This window comes from Pseudochaenichthys georgianus, chromosome 5 (assembly GCF_902827115.2).
Source record: "Pseudochaenichthys georgianus chromosome 5, fPseGeo1.2, whole genome shotgun sequence".
Lineage (NCBI taxonomy): Eukaryota > Metazoa > Chordata > Actinopteri > Perciformes > Channichthyidae > Pseudochaenichthys > Pseudochaenichthys georgianus.
This window is the reverse complement of record NC_047507.1, coordinates 43,349,131-43,374,610: the sequence shown is the minus strand read 5'-3', so window position 1 is coordinate 43,374,610 and position 25,480 is coordinate 43,349,131. Positions and strand designations below refer to the sequence as shown.

Genomic DNA, 25,480 nt, shown 5'->3' with positions numbered 1-25,480 from the left:
GTGAAGTTTGGACATATGTAACGTAATATATCATTCTTTATTTTAAATTGTATTGTAACATTCTGCTCGTAATCTGAGGAGGACCTGATTTTGTAACTGTAACAGAATATTTTAACAGCGTTACATGTATTCCCTTACTCCCTCAGCCCACCCTCTGTACCAAGACTATATCTGTGCAAATGTTCTCCTTTGTCACCCTATGCTACAAGCACCATGCTCATTGTCTATATTTATTCTCTTGACCAAACAGCTGCTCAGTAAACCAATCCCTTACAAGTCGAGGGGACAGCTGCCATTCCACAGACAGAGACAGAGAAAGAGAGGGAGCTCAGGCCAGCCATCAGAGAGAGAGTGTGACAGATATGATTGAGACAAGTTGAGAACGGTAACAGATAAGTGGACAGACAAAGCAAACAAGACGACTGCATTTTGAAAAACACTTCGACAGACCTTTTGGAATATCTCCTCCAATTCAAGTAAAGTTGGTACAAATACTTTCTTGAAGCTGCGATGGCAGAGAGCAGCGGTTCACCATTGTCATCCTACATCATGGATGAGGAAACTCTGAAGAGAAAACAAAAAGAGAAGCTGAAGAAGCTGATGGCTACAGGAGGCAACCCAAGGCCTGCACGCTCTCTCCTCTTCCTGACACTGAGGAATCCCATCCGCAAGGCCTGCATCAGCATTGTGGAGTGGAAGTATCCTCCTCCAAAGGGTTGGATCAGAAATATACCATAAGGTCTTAGGTGATTGTAGCTACCGTAGATTAACATGCAGTAATTGTAAAATGTTCAATGTTCTATTTTTATCACAGATGTGTGTGTGTGTGTGTGTGTGTGCGTGCGTGTATGTTTGTGTGTGCGTGTGTGTGTGCGCGTGCGTGTGTGTGTGTATGTATGTTTGTGTGTGCGTGTATGTGTGTGTGTGCGTGTGTGTATGTATGTTTGTGTGTGCGTGTATGTGTGCGTGTGTGTGTGTATGTATGTTTGTGTGTGCGTGTATGTGTGTGTGTGCGTGTGTGTGTGCGCGTGTGTGTATGTATGTTTGTGTGTGCGTGTATGTGTGCGTGTGTGCGCGTGCGTGTGTGTATGTATGTTTGTGTGTGCGTGTATGTGTGTGTGTGCGTGTATGTCAAGTTGTTTGCACGTTAATTTGGTAATGTCTGTGAACTACTATGGCATAGAAGCTTCCTATAAATCACTTTCAGACCATTTGAAATCATAATCCTACTGGCAATCTTTGCCAACTGTGTGGCCCTGGCCGTGTACCTGCCCATGCCCGAGGAAGACAGCAACAACACCAACAGCAATCTGGTGCGTCTGCCTGCTTGTTTTTTGTATTATACAGCAACACTGACACTTGTTTTAAGACAGGGTTGCAAAGTTGGGACCCTGGGGTGCCTTCAGGACAGCCATACGGTTAGGGTCACCCCATGTTTACTAATTAACTTTTTGTTCCATTCCAAAGTAGGCCATAAGCTCTCCTCAGTCAGGAGAAGCTCATGTTAAAATCAGTCTGTAGTTTGCCACATGGTTTATTATTATTCAGGATGATATTGGACATTTACAATAATGTGTTTCACTAATGGGACGGCATGACCTGCCCTGCTCTTCCTCTCATTGGCAAGTACTTGAGTTGTTTGGAGGAAATGGTTAGGTTTAGCCATGCTGAATCAGATAAGCCACCCAGAGGCAGGTCATGCGTTTGTGCAAGGAAACTACTAAAGGCCCTGTTTTCAGGATATTGGGTTGTCAGAAAATTCAAATGTTTTTAACTATTGGGGTTTCAGAACATTGGCCTCTTGGAACTATGGCATAACACTGCGAAGGTACTGATCTAAGGGAACATATTGTGACATATTTGTATGTATATTGTACTTTGTAATTAAGTTTCAACACAAAGAAAGAAAAATACATTTTGGCTGTTATACTTAAATGTGGTGCTTTCAAACAAATCTTTGGTTTTTATTGGTCTAAAAATAGACCAATACATATAAAATCATAGGATTAATAACTGTTTTATATGCAGTTAAAATGAAGTTATGACGCAGCTAACAACATGACAACTCAGTTGTTTGTTGTGCTAGAAACACAACACTCTATCCAGCTCAGGGTTTTTTCAGGAGCTCAACAGTCAGAAAGATACTGAAAATCAGAGCAGCAAGGAAAGGATTAGTGTTGCCAACATAATGTTTGATACGGCTTCCTGTACTATCTGCTTTCCAGAAAAACAAGAAGGTCCCGGTGACTTTGCGAACAGTATTTTTTAGTTGTGCAGTTTGTCCTTGTTCACATTGATTACAAGCTGCTTTTAGTTCGTAACAAAATAAGAGGAACACTTTTAAAGATTAGCAAATGTAATTGTATTGACGTAAAATAGTAATCTCTAACTCTTCAGAGCACATATTGGATTTCATTTGGAGTGATTGAGAATGATTTAACTTACAATTTATATAATATATACAGTATTCATGTTACATTGCCAGTTGGTTGTCTTGGCAGGCAGTGTTCTCATAAGGTTTGGAAACTACTGGTTTAAGGACACTGTCCTTATTGCTTATACAGTACTGCAGTGCAGTGTCAATTTGTTCTCATTACCTTAAACTTGACCATTGGTACTCAATATGTTGTTTTGTTTTTTATCACACTGCAACAGAAACATCTGGATTTTATTAATTCAGTTATTTCCTAAATTACAGGAAAACGGAGTTGTGTTAAATGTTTAGTTACACATCCTCATTAAGATAGCACCTACTGATATGGCAATCCAACATGACTGCAAGGTCATTTTAACATTATATACTCAAATTGTCCAACTCACTAAGCTGACAAAAATGAATTAAACCGAATAAAGTTGACTTTGTCTCAATCAGCTGTTCTCTGAACAGTTGCCAATACTGTGTGACTAACTGAGCCTTAAAGTACAGTAGTCCTTATCATCTCAAAGGGCATTACCTGCCAACACATGTGCAGTCACACCAGGCAGGTTATTCTCATACAAATCATGTATTTAATTATTTGATTTCATTATAACAAATTACATAGCACATCTAAATCTGTGTGTTGTGAATTAAAAAAAGATATTAACTGCATGCCTCTGCTGAAATGGGGGAAGATTTAGAGGTCACCTATTATGCAAAATCCATTTTTATCATGTCTTTTAAACATTAGGTGTCCCCTCTTTGTTAAGACATTCAGAAAGTGGCAGGAACAAGATACTCTCGTTTTTTGTCCTGATCCATTTCTATAAAAACCTGTCTGAGCTGATCAGATTTTGGTCACTTTGTGATGTCATAATGTTTTTCTGGGTTGTGTAACCATTAGCCAATCACCAACCAAGGTACCACCCCCCCACCTTATCACCTGAATCTCCTCCTAGAGCACCATTGTGCTTTTTTTAAACCAATCAATTCTCAGAGGGGCGTGGCCAGCCTCAGCTCCTTAGCATTTACAGCTACAGACACAGAATCAGCACTTTTGGAACAGGGCTGAAACAGAGGGGATTATGGGATGCTACAATGATCTGTTGTGTGTTTCAGCCAAACACTCCAGAGACATGTTCTGTATACAGTCCCCTCCAAAACTATTGGAACAGCGAAAGCCAATTGGTTTATTTTTGCTGTACACTGAAAACAAAGATGGTATGAGACAAAAGGTCAGTATTTCAGCTTTTAATTCCAGGTATTAACACCTAGCTCTGTTACACAACTGAGAAGAAAGCACCTTTTGTTTAAACCCACCCATTTTCCAAGTGAGCAAAGTATTGGAACATGTGACTGACAGGTGTTTATTTGTTGCCCAGGTGTGTCCTGCTACAGTGATTATTCTAACACTAAAATGCACTGCATGTCTACTCTCAGTTTGAGCTTTGGGTTTGCCTGTGCAGACTGCATTTTCAGTTACACTGGTGTAACCAACATGAAGACTCGAGAGCTGCCTACGGGAGAAAATCAAGCCATTTTGAAACTGAGAGAAGATGGAAAATCCATCAGAGCCGTTGCACGGACATTGGCCATAGCCAGTACAACCATTTAGAAAGCAAGCACTGGTGTACTGAGCATCAGACTTCAAACTGGTCGACCGAGGAACAGAAACATTGTGAGAACTGTAAAGAAACATCACCAACAACCTCCAGAGGGCAGGAGCGAAGGCATCACAATCCACCGTTAGCAGAAGACGTTGGGATCAAAAGTACAGAGGCTACACCAGAAGATGGCTAGATTTGAATTAGCCAAATAGCTCAGAGACGAGGCTCAAACGTTCTGGGACAACGTTTTATGGACTGACGAGACAAAGATGAACCTTTACCAAAGTGATGGAAAGGATCTGCTCATGATCCCAAACACACATCTCATCTGTGAAACACGGTGGAGGTGATGTCATGGCTTCTTCTGGACGGGCTCATCGATATTCATTGATGAAGTAACACGTGATGGCAGCAGCCAAATGAACTCAAGTCTACAGAGACATGTTCTCTGCCAATTTAAAGAGAGATGCAACCCAACTGATCGGGAGGTCCTTCATCGTGCAGCAAGACAACGACCCAACACTCACTGGGAAAGTAAATGGAAGGTTTTTTACTGGCCAAGTCCATCTACAGACTACACCCCTGCTGAGCGTGCATTTTACTGCTAAAGCGGAGGCTGAAGGGAGAACCCCCCCGAAACAAACAGCAGCTGAAAGAGGCTGCGGTGAAAGCCTGGACGAGCATCACGAAGAAGACGAAAGCGTTGCAGGCTTGATGCAGTCAGGCAAGCAAAGGATTTGCAACTAAATACTTCGTATTATTCACTTTTCACACCATTCTCTGTTCCTATACTTTTGCTCACATGAAAAATGGGTGGGTTTAAACAAAAGATGCTTTCTTCTCAGTTGTGTAACAGATCTAAATGTAAATATCTGGAATGAAAAGCTGAAATACTGACCTTTTGTCTCATATTCATCTTTTGATGTCAAACCTAATTGTTTTCAGGGGACAGCAAACATAAAGGAATGGCCTCGCTGTTCCAATAGCTTTGGAGGGGACTGTATGTCTGGGACCTGTTGGAACAGCTGTTGGACCTGTTGTTATATTGTTGGAAAAGAGAATAATAGGGGAACTTTAAGACATTTCAGTTTGTAAGTGGGGTAAATAGACCAACGGTAGACGAGCGGGCGCAACATCAAACTCTCATAAAGAAACATGCTGGGATTTTCTCGATAAACAGTTGAAAAAAGAATGGAGAGGTTAATGTCTAATTTATAATCTATTATTGTATTATTATTAATTTTATTAATATATCAGAATGTTGTCAAACATTTTTTTTAAAAACCTATGCATGATATAACACTGACTTATACAAGTTACTTAAGGCTAATTCACAAAGTAAGGCCTATTCACAGAAATGCCTTTGTTGTTTTACAGGAAAGCCTCGAGTACATCTTCCTCATCATCTTCTCAATAGAATGTTTCCTGAAGATCGTTGCCTATGGATTTCTTTTTCATGCTGATGCATACTTAAGAAACTGCTGGAACATGTTGGACTTTGTATGTGTATCAGTTGGGTAAGCAATGCACATTGTTTCATAGATAAGCAACCATAGTGTGTCACTACCAAAGAAAAGCTCATGTTTCTACTGTTACAGCTTGTTCACTGTGGTCGTGGATGCCATCAACCACATCAGTGGGGTGGAGGCTCCGGTCGGAGAGAAGGGTGGAGGCTTTGACATGAAAGCTCTGCGGGCCTTCAGGGTCCTCAGACCTCTTCGGCTGGTTTCTGGAGTTCCGAGTGAGTAAACATAGTTTCTGTAGAGAGTGGGGTAGACGAGCCAGTGGGTACATTGACCCAACCCCTTTGTCTAGAGAACTGCACATGTGTGACCATAAGTTCAGGAAGCACCTATCATTTATATGTGGCTGTGATGGAGAGAAGCACGTGGTAAAGTGATACATGTGGTTTTTAGTACAAGTACATGTTCAACAAGTCCGGTATAATTAATGTTATGTCAAAGAAAATGTATCCAGGTCTGAAAATATGTAGCATACATATTCAGCAAGGTGTAAAACCATGCGTATCATGTAGCTAAAGGTTAGCATGAAGCACTAAGGTAGATAGTTCCTTTCCAAAAAGTGGCTGAGGGGGAAGTGAGCCAGTGGTTCAACGTAACCCCCACGAGGCACTGCAGTTAGCTCTCTGTTATTTCAGTTTACACAACTGATTAGTTGTTTACGTCTTAGACATTGTGGGAACAACAACAGGAAAGATTGATTGTATATAGTTGTAAAAACATAAAATAAATAAGAACAATACACATTTTATATTTTACACCGGATTAAACATGAACTAAAGTGCTTGTATTGGCAGATGATCCTGTGTCAATGTAGAACATTAGGCCTAATTGAAACAAATAGGCCTACTAGTAAAAAAATGTTTTTTTATTTAATGAAAATATATGAATCAACTTTAACTACTATTTGTACTGCAGTTTGCAAATAATCACATCACTATTCCATTCCTATTCCACACATAGCCAACCTAGGGGGTAATGCTGACCTGGGTCCCCCCTGTGGCCACCCCTCCAAAATAGAGGTTTATAATATTACAATTTATTGGCTAAAGCAGCGCCATATGCGGAACTAATGTCATTTAGCCACTGGCCGGCTAAAGCACACGCAGGAATAAAAAATAAAAAATGCGTATCATCTCCAACCACAGGCCTTTAGGGTTCAAGTCAGATTGAAGCCTAGACGTTGAAAGACTAAAAGAGAACACTCAGCCTGGCTGCATGAACCCGGGTGTAGAGATAATACTTAAAGGTCCCCTATTATACTGTTTTTCATCAAGATGTTATAGGTCTCAGATAAATACAAAACATGTCTCTGGAGTGTTTTGCTTGAAATACCAAACAGATCATGTGCATTGTAGCATTACCCATAATCCCCTCTGTTTCAAAAGTGCTGATTCTCTGTCTGTTACTTTAGATCAGGGGTAGTGCTGCGTACCTGGACTCACATTCAGGTTCAGGTCCGGACTCAAGTCCAGAGGTTCAGGTTCAGGTCCGGACTTATAAGTCCGGACCTGAACCCATGGCTTGTGTCAAGTTGTGTGAGTAACTAAAGTGAACTTATTGTGAGCTAATTATCAATTGAAAATGAACTCATAATCAACTCAAATTCAAACTCGTCAGGTTTATTGTGCTCCCTTCCAGCTTGTGTCTACATTTCTCTACAAAGTACAAATGTAAAAAAAAAACTGTTTGCCACTTAGTCTACAAATGACTTATGACAGCAACTACAGTGAACTACTACAAAGTTCAAACATGTATTTCATTTACCAAACTAAAGTAACCAAACAGTCCCTGAGCTGACTGAGCCTAAATCCCTAAAACATTGCTGAAAGGTAGAGTGTAGAATAGATTATACGCATTACACTGTTACACACCTACTATACAGTATAGGCTACACTGTAGTGACTGTACAGTCAGAGTGTGCTGTATGTCTGTACACCATGTCTTTTCTACAACTCTACATGTGTACATTATACAGTACATACTACATACATAGTGATGTACATACATACTGTTAGAAATTAAAATCAATGTTGATATGGCGTAATTTTGAATTAAATACACTATTTAATTTAAATCAATTTTATTCTGAAAAAAACAGAAGTTCACTAACTATTAACTTAATACTTTTATTCTGAAAATGATTCTCTTCCGGTTAGCATTAGCATGTGGCGAAATGCTATGTCTTCAAACCGTGAATCGAAGGTGAAATGACATGTGATGTTGTACACCGACCACACTGGGATTAGCACTCATTTATTGACACTGAATAACGTTTATCAGGGAATGTTTAAATAACAACAGACACCAGAATATACGTAAGTGCTAGTTTTTTTGCGAGTCCAAGTACCGGTTCCCGACGTTCCGGTTTTAACCGGACTTGAACCGAAACTTTTTACAAGTCCAGTACCGGTTCAGCGTACCGGTACGCAGCACTAATCAGGGGTCTCAAACTCAAGGCCCGGGGGCCAAATCCGGCCCACAACTTCATTTTATGTGGTCCCGCAAGAGCTTGCAAAGAATATAATACGTTTATTATACGGTTACATGCCACTTTACAGAAGCAGGTTGCCCATAAACTACATGTCCCACAATGCATCTCGTTTTGTGACATGCCACTGAAGAGACTTGCAATTATTTGCCCTGGATTTCTCATTCTTAGTTCATTACTAAGTTATTATCCTATCCGATAATAATCCAATTCAGAGGCAATAATGTAATATCATACATTATTTTATAAATATATTATATATTTATATAGTTGCAACCTCTATGCGAATGTGGCCCACGATGAAATTGAGTTTGACACCCCTGGTTTAGATGGAAACAAGGAGCCCCTCCCCACGCCCCTCTGAGAGACATTTGGTTACAAAGAACTCAATGGTGCTGATTGGCTAATGGTTACACAAGACAAAAAACCATTATGACATCACAAAGTGGCCAAAATCTGATCAGCTCATTTTCAGACAGGTTTTTAGAGAAATGGATCAAAAAGAGAGAGAATCTTTGTTCCTGAGACTTTCAGAGTCTCTTTCCACAGAGGGGACACATGTTGATGTAGAAGAGACATGAAGAAGAGGGTACACATGTTGATGTAGAAGAGACATGAAGAAGAGGGGACACATGTTGATGTAGAAGAGACATGAAGAAGAGGGGACACATGTTGATGTAGAAGAGACATGAAGAAGAGGGGACACATGTTGATGTAGAAGAGACATGAAGAAGAGGGGATACATGTTGATGTAGAAGAGACATGGAGAAGAGGGGACACATGTTGATGTAGAAGAGACATGAAGAAGAGGAGACACATGTTGATGTAGAAGAGACATGAGGAAGAGGGGACACATGTTGATGTAGAAGAGACATGAAGAAGAGGGGACACATGTTGATGTAGAAGAGTCATGAAGAAGAGGGGACACATGTTGATGTAGAAGAGACATGAAGAAGAGGGGACACATGTTGATGTAGAAGAGACATGGAGAAGAGGGGACACATGTTGATGTAGAAGAGACATGAAGAAGAGGGGACACATGTTGATGTAGAAGAGACCTGAAGAAGAGGGGACACATGTTGATGTAGAAGAGACCTGAAGAAGAGGGGACACATGTTGATGTAGAAGAGACATGAAGAAGAGGGGATACATGTTGATGTAGAAGAGACATGAAGAAGAGGGGACACATGTTGATGTAGAAGAGACATGAAGAAGAGGGGACACATGTTGATGTAGAAGAGACATGAAGAAGAGGGGACACATGTTGATGTAGAAGAGACATGAAGAAGAGGGGATACATGTTGATGTAGAAGAGACATGAAGAAGAGGGGACACATGTTGATGTAGAAGAGACATGAAGAAGAGGGGACACATGCTGATGAAGAAGAGGGGACACATGTTGATGTAGAAGAGACATGAAGAAGAGGGGACACATGCTGATGAAGAAGAGACATGAAGAAGAGGGGACACATGTTGATGTAGAAGAGACATGAAGAAGAGGGTACACATGTTGATGTAGAAGAGACATGAAGAAGAGGGGACACATGTTGATGTAGAAGAGACATGAAGAAGAGGGGACACATGTTGATGTAGAAGAGACATGAAGAAGAGGGGACACATGTTGATGTAGAAGAGACATGAAGAAGAGGGGACACATGTTGATGTAGAAGAGAGATGAAGAAGAGGGGACACATGTTGATGTAGAAGAGACATGAAGAAGAGGGGACACATGTTGATGTAGAAGAGACATGAAGAAGAGGGTACACATGTTGATGTAGAAGAGACATGAAGAAGAGGGGATATATGTTGATGTAGAAGAGACATGAAGAAGAGGGGACACATGTTGATGTAGAAGAGACATGAAGAAGAGGGGACACATGTTGATGTAGAAGAGACATGAAGAAGAGGGGACACATGTTGATGTAGAAGAGAGATGAAGAAGAGGGGACACATGTTGATGTAGAAGAGACATGAAGAAGAGGGGACACATGTTGATGTAGAAGAGACATGAAGAAGAGGGGACACATGTTGATGTAGAAGAGACATGAAGAAGAGGGGATACATGTTGATGTAGAAGAGACATGAAGAAGAGGGGACACATGTTGATGTAGAAGAGACATGAAGAAGAGGGGACACATGCTGATGAAGAAGAGGGGACACATGTTGATGTAGAAGAGACATGAAGAAGAGGGGACACATGCTGATGAAGAAGAGACATGAAGAAGAGGGGACACATGTTGATCTAGAAGAGACATGAAGAAGAGGGGACACATGCTGATGTAGAAGAGACATGAAGAAGAGACGACACATGCTGATGAAGAAGAGACATGAAGAAGAGGGGACACATGCTGATGTAGAAGAGACATGAAGAAGAGGGGACACATGCTGATGAAGAAGAGACATGAAGAAGAGGGGACACATGCTGATGTAGAAGAGACATGAAGAAGAGGGGACACATGCTGATGAAGAAGAGACATGAAGAAGAGGGGACACATGTTGATGTAGAAGAGACATGAAGAAGAGGGGACACATGTTGATGTAGAAGAGACATGAAGAAGAGGGGACACATGTTGATGTAGAAGAGACATGAAGAAGAGGGGACACATGCTGATGTAGAAGAGACATGAAGAAGAGGGGACACATGTTGATGTAGAAGAGACATGAAGAAGAGGGGACACATGTTGATGTAGAAGAGACATGAAGAAGAGGGGACACATGCTGATGTAGAAGAGACATGGAGAAGAGAGGACACATGTTGATGTAGAAGAGACATGAAGAAGAGGGGACACATGTTGATGTAGAAGAGACATGAAGAAGAGGGGACACATGCTGATGTAGAAGAGACATGAAGAAGAGGGGACACATGTTGATGTAGAAGAGACATGAAGAAGAGGGGACACATGCTGATGTAGAAGAGACATGGAGAAGAGAGGACACATGTTGATGTAGAAGAGACATGAAGAAGAGGGGACACATGTTGATGTAGAAGAGACATGAAGAAGAGGGGACACATGCTGATGTAGAAGAGACATGGAGAAGAGAGGACACATGCTGATGTAGAAGAGACATGCAGAAGTCTCTAACTTACCCCTTAGATGGGGCAAGTTAAGCCACAAGACCACTTATTTTGAGAAGACATATTTGTATGGCCCTTTGTGATGGATGCATTATTTTCATTTTGATTGACAGAAGACATCCTGAAGTAAAGGTTGTTGTTCTCATTTTACTTCCATCTCAATGTTCCTTGCCTACAGAACAACATAAGTAAAAATGGGTTCATCTTACCCCACTCTCGCCTACAATTAAACTATATAATGTCATCATGCTAGTAACAATAATAATTACATATCGGTAATAAAGGTTTATGACATTAAGTATTAGGATTACTGATTTGTTTTATTCTTGTTCATCCCCTCAGGCCTTCAAGTGGTGATGAACTCCATACTGAAGTCCATGCTGCCCCTCTTTCACATCACCCTCCTTGTCCTCTTCATGGTCACCATTTACTCCATTATGGGATTGGAGCTCTTCAAATGCAAAATGCACAAGACCTGCTACTACATAAGCACAAGTAAAGTATGCAGCACAGGGTTACACATAGTGGTAACACTAGAAATGCGCTATGGGGGAAATACTGACCTCATGTGTAATGTTTTGGCAAGAAGTTTTCAATCAAATTGTTTTTCTTTCTTTGCTGTGAGTAACTTACCCATGATTTAACTGTTTTACTTTAAGATTGTTTTGGGCCAGTTTATCCTTGACTAGAGCATGGCAATGTTGAAAGGGGCCATAGAGGGGATGGCTGGTGTAAGAAGACTCCTTAGTAAGGACTGAGCCCAACGTTTGGCTGCCAGCTCAAACCACTCAGCTCTGCAGCCGCTCAGGGATATCACCTTTTAGCTATTGAATTGTCTTCTGTATTACAACCCGCAAAATATCTCTTATCAGGGCCTGAGCCCGACAGAGTCGGAGCGAAGACCTATCTTTGTGATTCTTTTTTTCTTTTTATAATTGTTTGTCTACCAAATGAATTGCCTTTTTGGAGGGCCTTAGCAGGCTCAAAAGACGGAGATTCTTTGTACACTTGTCCGGTCTTGTGAAAAATGGGATATTTCGGGGGTTTCATAATTACCGCACGTAAAATGGCTCTATGGCCAGGGGTGCACATAACTTTTTTAGTGAGTTACAGATGTAGCACCTCATTTTGCACGTCCCTACCTCGATCCTCGCTGAAAGGAAAACCCCCCGCATGACGTAGTGAATACGTTTCAGACTTGATACGCCTCCTTGATAAATGATAATGAAACCAGCTGCAATGGATCATGGATCCACCAGGGGGAGCAGCGATTAAAAAGCTGCCACACTGGAACTCAAGTGAAATAAACAGCTGATCTACAGGTATCTGATATAGCGGATCTTTGTTAAGATCCATATGTCACAGATAGGATCATATTCTGTGCTAAATAGGAGACATGTAATCATTTACAAACATCACCATGTTTTATTTAACAACATAATGTTGTTTAATCCACGTTGGCGTTTACAAAGCTACAACTACAAAAACAATCGGTTTGTTCTTTCATGAGGAAATGCAGCCCGGCTCAAACTAACGATTCATCTTCACGATCATTTAATGTATCATATGTTCGCCGAATTGACATGAAAGCACTAACAATATGAATATGCTGTAGTCACCTTCATTAAAACGTTATTAACGAGCCTAAACTCAGTAATTCACTAAAAAGAGGTTTCTTTTTAATGGAGCCTTGTCATCTCACTACGGGCAAACGATAATATTTACAGTGTTAATAGTTTACTGTATTATGTAAGGGACAATGTGCAGCGAGGCGTGCATTAGGGGGAAAAGAACACCCCACAGGCTGATCAGGGAGCGTGAAGCGGAGGGATCTTGATGAGCCTGAAGGGTTATAGAAACAAAGTTGTTTCTGTCCTTTAGGTAGGATTCAAACCCATTTAGAACTGTTTCCGAAAGTCCCACCCAGTTTTCCAGTCGGTCTAGTAATATGCTGTGGTCAACAGTGTCAAACGCAGCACTGAGATCTAATAATACTAACACTGAAGTTCTGCCACTGTCTGTGTTTAAGTGGATGTCATTAAAGACCTTTACAAGAGCAGTCTCAGTGCTGTGGTTTGGACGAAAGCCTGACTAGAACACATCCAAACAGTCATTTAAATGCAAGAAATTACTCAACTGTTGAAAAACAACTTTTTCAATGATCTTACCTAGAAATGGGAGGTTTGATATGGGCCTGTAATTGTTCATTACTGAAGCATCTAGATTATTCTTTTTTAAGAGCGGTTTAATGACTGCAGTTTTCAGGGCCTGTGGAAAAATACCTGAGTGAAGAGACTTGTTTACTATATGAAGTAGATCTGAGGCCATGCAAGGCAAAACATCTTTGATAAATCCTGTTGGAATAATATCAAGGCAGCAGGAGGAGGATTTCAGAAGTTATATAATGTCCTCTAGGTTTTTATCATTAATCCAACCCACTCTCTTCAGTCTGTGTACAACTGACAGGACTTTACACATTGGAAATACGTGCAATACGCAGAAGTCCGGTTTTGCGTGCATATGATACGCTAACCATTCCCATTGAACTCTGAGGCCGAGTTTTACGTGCATACGCCACGTTTCGTGCCTGCACCACTTATTTTTGTCCGGTCAGGTCGAGGAAGACCGGAAGCTGTGTGGTTCATAAAAACATGTTCTTACTCAATATCAAGCCACGATTATTGTTTTTATTTTAAATCCTATAATGTCGGACTTTTTTTGTCGTCTGTGAGGAAAAGAAATGGGGCTCAGAGCCTCAGAATAAGGACATCTGTATTTTTTAAAATCTTTTTTCCTTCTAATTTGTTATTCTTTTCTAAATAACACACTGTTATTTACTCACCAATAACACACAATTATCCTTGTTCTTATTTATTCGTTTGATTCTATAATCTTGGGCTTTTTAGCCGTAAATAAAGTCACCGGAAACAGATGTAGGCCTATAAGGGACATTTCGAGCATCATTGCGATACACACCCACTGAACTGATTACCCAAGATCCTCAGCTTGAAGCTCGGTGATTGGATGTTTTAGCCACAATGCACGTTGGGATATGGTGTTAATGCGATATGATATGCGAAAAACATTTCAGAGTTTAGGCTGGCCGAAGACACTAAACTAGTGTTAATTTCGTTGACTAAAACTATGACGAAATATGTTCGTCAATGACCTTTTTTTCCATGACGAAAACGAGACGATGATGAGACGGCACCGACGGCAGTAAACAATAACTGTAACGAAATCAACATGCAATATCGTTGACGAAAAATTACGAGACGAAAATGTATTTTAATAAATCAAAACTATGCCAAAATCTCTCTTTACTTTCGTTGACGAAAAAAGGAGAGACGAAATATTATCAATGATAACGTTACATCTCTGATAGTCATTTTTTCTCCCAGCACTTCCATTTCCGGTCCTGCGGTTGCGCACCAGTTGTGTGTCTGTTCTACGCGCGGCACTTTTACATTTTACCGGATGATCTATGAACACAAGGAAGACTCTGATCCATGCTCGGATGTAACGAACAGAAAGGGAAATGGCTAATAGAGGGCTTGGGCGAAAGAAACGCGATGATCTCTGGGCCCATTTTGTGTACAATGAGGCGGAGAAAAAAACTCAATGCATTGCTTTAGATTCAGAAGGGAAGCAATGTGGCCATAAATACGTGGGTAAAAACACCACAAATCTCAAGAGGCACATCAAGACTCACCACAAAGCAATTGAGGTAAGTTAACAAAACGTTTTTTTGTCAGCTAGATGGTGTTACATTAGGTAGGCTGTGTTTTATGCTATAACGTTAGCTAACGGGTAGGCTGTGTTTTATGCTATAACGTTGGCTAACGGGTAGGCTATGTTGTATGCTATAACGTTAGCCAAACCAAATGCTAGCAGCAAATTGTTTTGAAACTTGTGAAGGAGCTTAAAAAGGGGCGGAAAGGTACTTAAGTTTACCATAGGGTTGAGTTGGTCTCTGACACAACGTTAGATGATGGGCTAACGTTACTAGTAACTGTTAACGTCATTTCACAACAACGGCACATTGCTTTCATTACATTTGATTTGTCATATGATAATATGTTATAACTATTAATTGCCTACAAAATCATACCTCTCAAGGTGTTTGCAGTAATATGCCTGCATTATCTGCATGCGTACTTACTTTGTGAGTATATTACCACCTAGTTTTGATTGTGTAGAGTTTTCATTTTACAGATACTTTGTTTAACTTTGTTTTTTAAGTTAAAATTATAGCAATGATTTACTGGATTTCCTGATGTTGAGGAGTCCTGACTCCTGATATCATTGTTTGTATTCCTGTCCTAGATTCCAGACAGACCTGCTGCAGTAAAGGAACCACCCAGGAAAGAGGAGAGGCCAGCTATAACAGGTGCATTCCTGACTTACACAAAGTACAGACAAGAATCGCAGGATCAACGCCACAAAGAGGAGGCCATAGCTGAATGGATAGGCCGGACAGCCCTCCCACCACGGACAGTGGAAGACCTGGGTTTTATCAAGATGATGGAAACAATTGATAAAAGACTCACCGTGCCGAAAAAAACAAAGATCACAAACCTGGTGGAAAAAATGTACCTGGCCGAAAAGGAGAAATTCAAGCACAGACTGTCCATGGCACGCAAAATAACTATTGGCTTAGATATATGGACTAAAAAGGGGCTCACAGCATCTTTTCTTGCAGTCAGTGCTTGTTATTTTAGCCCCCAGGATAATAAGGCTGAACACATACTCCTGAACCTAAAGCAAATGGTTCACCCGCACACTGCTCAGGCTATCGCTGCTCTTGTGGAGGAGAGTAAAGAAGAATGGGGGATCCCAAAAGAAAAGATTCTCACCATTATTACGGACAATGGAAGCAGCATGGTTGCTGCTTTTCATTGCAACGCTGAAGAGGACTCCAGTTCTGAAGAGGAACATCTCCGGGATAGTGATGAGGAGGGAGAAGAAGACGAAAGGTCGGTCTGCAGTGTGCATAATGCGGGTAAAAACACCACAAATGATGACGCATGTGACGTGTGTGCCAAACAGAAAACCCAATGCAGTCTTCCCACATACTGTGACTATTCACCGTTTTAGATATTTCTCCTATAATGTGATCTGCAATCAGCATTTTTAACATTCCATGTGGTGATAAATGATGTGCTAAAATATCAAATTAATTCTTCATGGATTGGGTAATATGAAAAGTCTGTGTGTTCTGTGTTCCAATTTTCATTAGGTACGAAACCTTGGAGAGAAGGACCCCCTGCGTGGTCCATACCCTCCAGCTTGTTGTCAACATGATCCAGAAGGAACTCACAATCAAACGACTGCTGGGAAAACTCAGGCAACTGGTGAAACTGTTTCGAAAATCATCCGTTGCCACAGAGCGGTTGCTGCAACAGTGTGGACTCATCCTCATCAAAGACTGGCCAACCAGATGGTCCAGTACTTATTTGACGATGTCCCGTGCTCTTGAAGTGAAGGACCATCTTACATCAGTAGCTGACTCCATGAGCTGGGACAGCCTTCTACCCAGTGAGTGGCAGAAGGTAGCCATTCTCAAAGATTTGCAGAACACACAAAGGTGCTTGAAAGTGACACAAATGCCCTATCCCTTGTTGTGCCTGCACTATTGGACTTGAGGAATCACCTGTCTGAGTTCTCCCTACAGGGACGCAGCTACATTGGCACAGAAGATGAGTGAAAATATGGAGCAACGCTTCAGCTGCTTCTTGGATGTCACGGCCAACAAGTTCTCTCCCCTTGCTGCAGATGCATGTTTTGTTGACCCCGGTGTATCAGCTGAAGCCATTGTTGAAAACAATGATGAGGGAATTCAGAATCTTCTAAAAGTGGCGGAAGACTACATCACTCGCAGTGTGCCACCAAGACTTCAAGTGGAAGAGCAGGTGAGTGAAAACGAGGAAGAGGAGATTGTGGATACAGTGGATCCAGAGACGACCCATTGCCCAAAGCGGCCTAGATTTAGGTTGTTCAGCCCCAGTCGTCCATCGAGGCCCAGGACCTCCGAGGCCTCTAGTATCAGGCAGGAGATAAAAAAATACAAAGAAGGGCCGTCCCATGCTGCTAACACTGAGGAATCTGGGATGGAGTTTTGGATCTCTCAGAGTAGCACTGTATTTACACTTCTGAAACCTCTGGCCTTGGACCTTCTGGCAATGCCAGCATCACAAGCCTTTGCCGAACGTGTCTTCAGTGTAACCGGTGACCTCACAAGCGGCCGCCGCAACAGAGCAAGAACCACATTGGAAAGAAGTGCTTTTCTCAAGCTGAACCAGGTCTAAATGGTGTGATGGCTAGCAGAGATTGTTATGGTTGTTATGGTCTTTTTCAGTTTTCACTTAAATAACATAACACATTTCACTCATGACAAGTCATTCATTCCTGTCATGTCTTCACCTTTGCAATAAACCAGACTCTTTGCCTGGTCCTTGGAGGAGCCCCAAAAGAAGCCGTGTAGCAGTGCAAATACTACAATGCCAGTAGTGGTTGCAAATAGTCTGGTTTATTGCAAAGGTGAAGACATGACAGGAATGAATGACATGCCATGAAGCAGAGCAGGTTGTCCTTGCTAACATGTTAGCGCTCTCCCGAGTGTGTGTGCTGGTGGCTGACTTAACCTGTGGTGCACTGATTAACCAATGCCCCACAGGTTTGTAGACCCACCCCAGCCTCTAGCTGAGCCGGGTGAGGCCAATTAAGCCACCAACCCACACACTCCCAAAATAACATTACATTATTATATATGTTTAATGTTATAAACAGAGTGCAGTCTTTTCCAAAATGCAGTTGGGACAGGAGTTGTTGGGCTCAGTCTTTATAAAAGTTTGTGTAGCTCACTGGTTCAAAATCCATGTTTTTCAGTTTTCATGTTCCAACAACAAAAACAATACAGACGCATACTTTTTATTTGCACCTTTCCATGGTTGTTATTCTAGCCATGCCTTGTTTAAACTTTAATGTATTAAACCTTTTTAATTTATCTATTTATTTTATTTTGCAATTGGTGTGTGTGTGTACACTACCCTGTATTGTTGAGTTGTGTGTGTGTTATATATTTAAAATAAATATGCAAATCCGAACATGTTCCATGTCTGGATGTATTCCTTAAATTGATACCATCAAACCACTAGACCAGATGCTCTCTGCAAAGCTGCATTCTTAATCATTCAACCTGTGTTTTTCATCAAATAAGGATAACATACAGTATAATCTTATTGTGAAATAAGTTTGACTAAAATGGCAACTTATTGGTTTTGGCTAGATTAGTTGGACTGAAATGTTCAATATAATTTGATGACAAAAAAAGACAAAAATGTAAACAGTTTTCATTGACAAAAAGTAGACTAAAATAGTTTTCTTTGACTAAAATTAGACTAAAATGCTCAGACTTTTAGTCGACTAAAACTTGACTAAATTAAAAACAGGATGACGGTGACTAAATATGACTAAAACTAAAAAGGACATTTGATACATGACTACGACTAAATACAAAAATAGCTGACGAAATTAACACTACACTACACTACCTGTAGCGGCGATCGTTAATCAAAAAAGGCCACTCATGAAGGTTAGCAGCCAGAGTTCCCAACGTGTGTTGTTGTGAAGGATGAGGTCCACCATGACGTCATTTGTGATGCTTTATTTACTTGTCCACGGTTAAAATGTTCTTTTAAGACTCCCTAAAATCTTGTTTAAAACATAACTATCACGCACACGCTCAGACACAAACAATCACGGTCAACACCGTTGAAAAACGTGTGGTTTCCTCTCTAACCTCTCATCCCAGCTGATCACCCATGCCCACACATATAGGTTAATTACCTCCCGTGCTCCCAGGTGCGCAGATTGGATGATGACGCATTCACACACACATAGACAAACCCTGTGCACAACCCAAAGCAAATTGGCTCCAACACTACCCATAATCCTCAACTATCGTTTGGGACTACAATCCTGTTGCTTGACAAACCCTGTGATTAATCTTCAAGCTCCCCCCCCCCCCCCCCCCCCCGCCCGAACTACACATGCTGGCTATTGTGTTTCGCACATGGGTTATGGGTTACTATGGCACGTCTCTACCGGGAATTGTAGTTTTAGAAGACGTTTTCGTTTTTTCCACAATTAGAAGTTGCCAGTATTAAACTGTGTACACCCCCCCTGGAGGTTTAGGCGATAGGAAACAAATAGGTGTGTACAAATGTAAAGCATGTAATTAATAAATGGGTGAAAATCGCTTGTATCCATAATGGGCAGCATTAATATATACCCACATGACAGCTCATTGTTACTTTGTAATTCTACTCCACTACAATTCAGAGGTTAACCTGGTATTTTTACTCCACTACATTTATTTTAGTTACTTTGCAGATTCTGATTAATGATATGAAATATAAACAACCCTTAAATCAGACTTTAGTTACACGTGACCTGAGTAAAATTCAGGGAAGGTGATTGTCAAGTGCCAACAATCAGGAGAGATATTTGATAGTTGGTGCTTGAGAAGACTAAACATTTATCTGCAGATCTCTATAAAGTATATTCATTACTCGTTATTCTCTACTAATAGTTAATTAAAGACTGTATATTATGGCTTCCACTTATAATCCCTTTCAAGATTTTAAAGGTGTATTGACATATCATACACAACTACGGTGTAGTTATGCAATGAATGAAAAACTTGGGTCACAGGTTCCTCAACAGTGCATTACAAGACATCTATCAATATGTGTGTACCTCCACCATTAAACTGTCATATTCTGCACATTTCTTATTCTATCTACATACATAAGAGTATAATTAATGTGTATAATATCAGTTAAAATAAGTGCTTCAACATAGTTAACATTGCAGGAAAGCAATATATTAGACGTTAAGTACTTTGTCAGGCTTAATATTTATGTGTAGATAGATACCCCCAAAGCTTTTTTCTTATTTAAAAGAAGACCTTAACTTAGAGTATTCTTTAATGTTTAAATAAACGTTAATTAGTTTGTCTGTTTTGCACAACCTCCTATTAATATCTTTGTACATCCAGCACTAAACTGTTTTATTGTAGAGATCACTTACAGTATCTTCTTGATTTTTTACATTCTATATTCCTATCATTGACCTTCTACTTTCCCCCTATGAAAGTATGTACTCTTAATATTTTTTTCATCAAATAACATTAGTCAACACTCACTGGATCGGTTCGCAACCGAGTGTGAAGCGGCTGGGATGAGGATCAGCACCTCCAAATCTGAGGCCATGGTTCTCAGCAGGAAACCGATGGACTGTCCACTCCAAGTAGGGAATGAGTCCTTACCCCAAGTGAAGGAGTTCAAGTATCTCGGGGTCTTGTTCTCGAGTGAGGGAACAATGGAGCGTGAGATGGGCCGGAGAATCGGAGCAGCGGGAGCGGTACAGCAGTCGCTTTACCGCACCGTTGTGACGAAAAGGGAGCTGAGCCAAAAGGCAAAGCTCTCTGTCTGCCAGGTCATTTTCGTTCCTACCCTCACCTATGGTCATGAAGGATGGGTCATGACCGAAAGAACGAGATTGCGGATACAAGCGGCCGAGATGGGTTTTCTCCGCCGGGTGGCTGGCGTCTCCCTTAGGGATAAGGTGAGAAGTTCGGTCATCCGGGAGGGACTCGGAGTTGAGCCGCTCCTCCTTTGCGTCGAAAGGAGCCAGTTGAGGTGGTTCAGGCACCTAGTAAGGATGCCACCTGGGCGCCTCCCTAGGGAGGTGTTCCAGGCACGTCCAGCTGGGAAGAGACCAAGGGGTAGACCTAGGACCAGGTGGAGGGATTATATCTCTTCGCTGGCCTGGGAGCGCCTTGGGATCCCCCAGTCAGAGCTGGTTGATGTGGCCAGGGAAAATAAAGTTTGGGGCTCTCTGCTGGAACTGCTACCCCCGCGACCCGACCACGGATACGCGGGAGAAGATGGATGGAACATTATTCAACAAAAATAACATTATTCAACACAAATAATTCAATAGCGTGCTTTAACCACTAGGCGGTGCACACAAGGTACACATAGCATACTAATAATAACTTTGTATTATTAGTGTAGGACACTTATGTATAACATCTGAAGATGTGTAGTTTTATTCATGTTTTAACATTATTTTACAGGATATTGCTATACTATTTCACATGTTTTACTTCTACACATTAATATCTGATTTGTAAAACATCACGTTATAAAGGTATATCCATAATGTAATGGTAAGCTATTGAAATTGTGATTCCATATATGTGTCTTCCATCACCCAAAACCCCTGACTATTCTTTCAACTCAGTATTTACATTCTTATATTCAAAGAAAATCAGTAATATCTTTAAAAACTACAAGTCCTTTTCTATCAGCTGTGCACTGTTATGGTGTAAATATAACCTATCTACCAATTGGATCTAATATAAAAGTCAGCCGAATTAGTGTTGATACTGCAAGGAGACATATTGTGTGAAGAGAAATTGAAGATGTTGTTTAATTGCTGATATATTTATGATTCAAGTCACATATTCAGTTTCCGTGGCAGTTCTTCCAGTTTGTCCAGAAGTCTTCTCATCAGGGCTTTATAAATAAATAACTAAGGCAGATGTGTAATATTTAATGCAGCCGAACCGTGTATTACAATGCCGTTATGTGATGACTTTCAAAGAGAAAAGCAAGCACACTCGGAATAAAGTATTATTATTATTATTATTTTCATATCGCATTAACACAATCCAATCACCGAGCTTCTAGCTGAGGATCTTGGGTAATCAGTTCAGTGGGTGTGTGGTGTGTATCGCAATGATGCTCAAAATGTACCTTATAGGCCTACGTCTGTTTCCGGTGACTTTATTTTGAAATTCATTTCCTGAGGAACGGCTAAAAAGCCCGTGATTATAGAATTAAACAAATAAAAACAAGGGTAATTGTGTGTTATTGTTGAGTAAATAACAGTGTGTTATTTAGGAATAACAAATTAAAGAAAATACAGATTTCAGTATTCTGAGGCTCCGAGCCCCATTTCTTTTTCTAACGGACGGCAAAAAAAGTCAGACATTATACGATTTAAAATAAAAACAATAATCATGGCTTGATATTGAGTAAGAACATGTTTTTATGAACCCCACAGCTTCCGGTCTACCAAGACCCCACCGGACAAAACGTGGCGTATCATATGCACGCAAAACTCGGCCTCAGAACTCAATGGGAATGGTTAGCGTATCATATGCACGCAAAATCGGACTTCTGCGTATCTATTGCACGTATTTCCAATGTGTAAAGTCCTGTCATTTTTACACAGACTGAAGAGAGTGGGTTGCATTAATCAGATGGAATTGTGTTATGGTGTTTGAATGGATTTTAAGTGTAACACATTTGCTGTACCTGATGCAGAGGCACTGACTGCTTGTCTGATTTTCTGAATGTTGTCAGTGAAGAAGGAGGCAAAATCATTGCAGTCCCTGGTGGATAGAAATTCAGAGGCTACTGACACTGGGGGGTTAGTTAGTCTGTCGACGGTAGCAAACAAGGCACGTGCGTTGTTTTTGTTTTTGGTAATTATGTCAGAAAAGAAAGACTGTCGTGCAATTTTCAATTCCAAATTATAAAGGCCAAGTCTCTCTTTATAGATTTCAAAGTGAACCTGGAGATTTATTTTTCACCACCTGTGTTCAGCTTTTCGACACTCTTTTTTCTCTGTTCTCATGGTCATGGCCTTTCTCCATGGAGATATTTTCTTCCCAGTCACTTCCTTTACCTTAGTTGGAGCAATGGCATCTATAACATTTTGAATTTTTGAATTAAAATGATCTACTAGCTCATTTACTGAGATGTTAGCAGGGGCAAGTGTGGAAGAAAAATTCCGAGTAAACATTTCCCTAGTATTTTCAGTTAAATATTGCTTTGTGGTTACCTCTTTTTGAACATTTGTGTGAACAGAAATAGAGCTCTCAAAGAAAACACAGGAATGGTCAGACAGTGCAACATCAGTCACCACAACCTTAGAGATATTCAGACCCTTTGAGATAATTAAGTCCAGAGTGTGCCCCTTATTGTGCGTGGCAGTGGTGAACCGTGTCTATCACAACTGGACCTTCTGTAAACACACACACCCCCCCCGGCATTATAATGTCCGTCTTTTCACTGAATTGTCGTCTTGAAAAGGGTACTCACAACAATTCCGCGACAACTTCATCTTCACCTGTTGCACTTGTCATTTCAACGTTAAAAACAATAAAACGGCATGAATTGCTTCGTCGCATTCATCTAGATCCTCTGTCTCGAGCCAGTTAACTAGCGGGCGTTCTAGAATACCCTGGAACCGAGGGAAACTCTGGAAGAATACGCCCATTCAGTGGCGGTTCTAGACCAATTTTACTGGGGGGGGCCACTGGGGGGCCAGTTATTTTCTGAGGGGGGCACAATAAATGCAGGACGAAAAAGAGAACTAGACAGTATGAAGTAATTGCGCATAAGAAAACAATGCAATACAGTTATTGGTATTTGTTTCAGTACACTTATTTATTTCAGATAGATCTTATAGTTATTACTGTTAGCTTCAGCTTAAGTTATAGTGCAATGTTTGCACTAACACCATATTTATATAAAAATAAAGGCAATGAACAGTTACATAAGTGTGTCTGCACAATCTCACATTACAGCAACAAAATCCTGCGGTTTTTGGCAAACCGAGTACCAGAAAATATACATTACATTTTTTTTTTAAAAAACGTTTCATTGTTAGGGGGGCCACAGGAGGGTCAGAGGTCAGTGTTAGGGGGGCACGGCCCCCCCGTAGAACCGCCCCTGCGCCCATTGGCTACAAATCAATATATGATCGGTTGATCAAACTGTCAGTCCAAACGTACGCTCTCATTCAGTGCAACGGCCAGGGCATTCTATCAAGGATACAGAATACCTTGGTTGAAGGATATTCTTCCCAGAGACCCAGAACAAGATCTGATTGGTTGCTTTCTTTTCTAACACAAAACCACTGAAATGCGTAGTGCATGGTCCGAGAAGGACAAACAAATCAATGTAACACTGTAATATTACAGATCAACAACACAGATACGATTCTCATTTATTCATTTCATATACATTTTATTACATTTTATTTATATAATTAAATCGATTTTTTGTTTGTTTTATCTGAGTGTTCCAGGGTATTCTCTGAATACCTTAAAGGCCCTAACGGTTCGCCACTGGTGCGTGGGCTCCGTCACAAGCTGAGTAAGTCCATAGTTATCAAGAACACAAAACAGTTCTTTAGCCCTCAACATCCATGTTGTCAACATGGATGTTAAAATCACCAACAATGACTAGACGGTCAAAGTCAATACCCACTATAGACAACAGTTCAGTAAAGTCATCAAAAATGCTTGCACAGTATTTGGGTGGTCTATAGATATTTAGGAACAGAGCTCGAGAGGAGCATTTCAGCTGAAGGGCCACATATTCAAAAGAAGCAAAGTTCCCATAAGATGTCTTCCTGCATTGAAGGGAGTCATTGAACAGAATAGCAACTCCACCCCCTTTGTTATGCATTCTTTCCTGACTCATACAACTAAAGTTGGGAGGGGTTGATTCGATAAGAACAGCTGCACTGAATCCAAGTTTCTGTTAAAAACATAAAATCAAGATTGTGCTCAGTGATAAAATCATTGATTAAAAAATGTTTTTCCTGCCAGAGACCTGACATTTAATAAAGCTAGTTTAAGTTCGTTAAACACACTATCAGTCAGGTTTTTTGTAACAAGCTGTGGCTGACATGGAATCACTGCTAAATTAGATAAACTCACACAAACGTTTGAGCGCTTCCCGTTTCCAAGCTGATTAACCGCTCTCAATCTATATATCAACACAGATATCGGCAAAGCCACTGGCAAGCAGGGCCCGCATGGCAATACTGCTAAGCCTTATGGGGGGACAGGGCTGCTGAGTCTAAAGATGGATCTGTTGGTCCTGGCACCAGGGGGAGGGACAACTGATTTAGTATGAATAGCTGCTAAAAATGTACCTGCATTTATTAAATGTCAGCTAAAAGAGCAGTGAAATAAAAAACCTCTGCATTTTCTGTAAAGATATTAACAGTACTTAATGTCAGCAAAACATTACAATTATTATTTACAATTGACTACGCTTAGCTAACTGACTAATTTCCACCACTCATGGACCACACCCACCTTTTCTTTTGAAAAACTGAGTGACATACTGTCGCCCTTTAGTTCCTCTCTCTTGTCCTTCTCTCCTTTCTTTTCTCTTTTGCCTGACTTTGTTAGTCGTTGAGACATTGTACACACGTACTGTAAGTACTAGCATCCCTGCTCACATGCTCTCACTCTGCTAGAAAGTGCTTGAT

At 40.7% G+C, this 25,480-nt stretch overlaps 1 protein-coding gene across 1 annotated transcript in view; it reads left to right on the top strand.

The window, feature by feature from the left end:
- The first annotated feature begins 300 nt into the window (after nt 1-300).
- Nucleotides 301-25,480, top strand: part of LOC117446411 (dihydropyridine-sensitive L-type skeletal muscle calcium channel subunit alpha-1-like) — a 124,724-nt gene continuing 99,544 nt past the window's right edge. Inside the window, exons 1-5 of the mRNA XM_034082571.2 lie at nt 301-698; nt 1,208-1,313; nt 5,404-5,543; nt 5,625-5,767; nt 11,456-11,608. Of these exons, the coding sequence (XP_033938462.1) occupies nt 511-698; nt 1,208-1,313; nt 5,404-5,543; nt 5,625-5,767; nt 11,456-11,608 (730 nt within the window). The 5' untranslated portion in view covers nt 301-510. The remainder of the gene's footprint in view (nt 699-1,207; nt 1,314-5,403; nt 5,544-5,624; nt 5,768-11,455; nt 11,609-25,480) is intronic.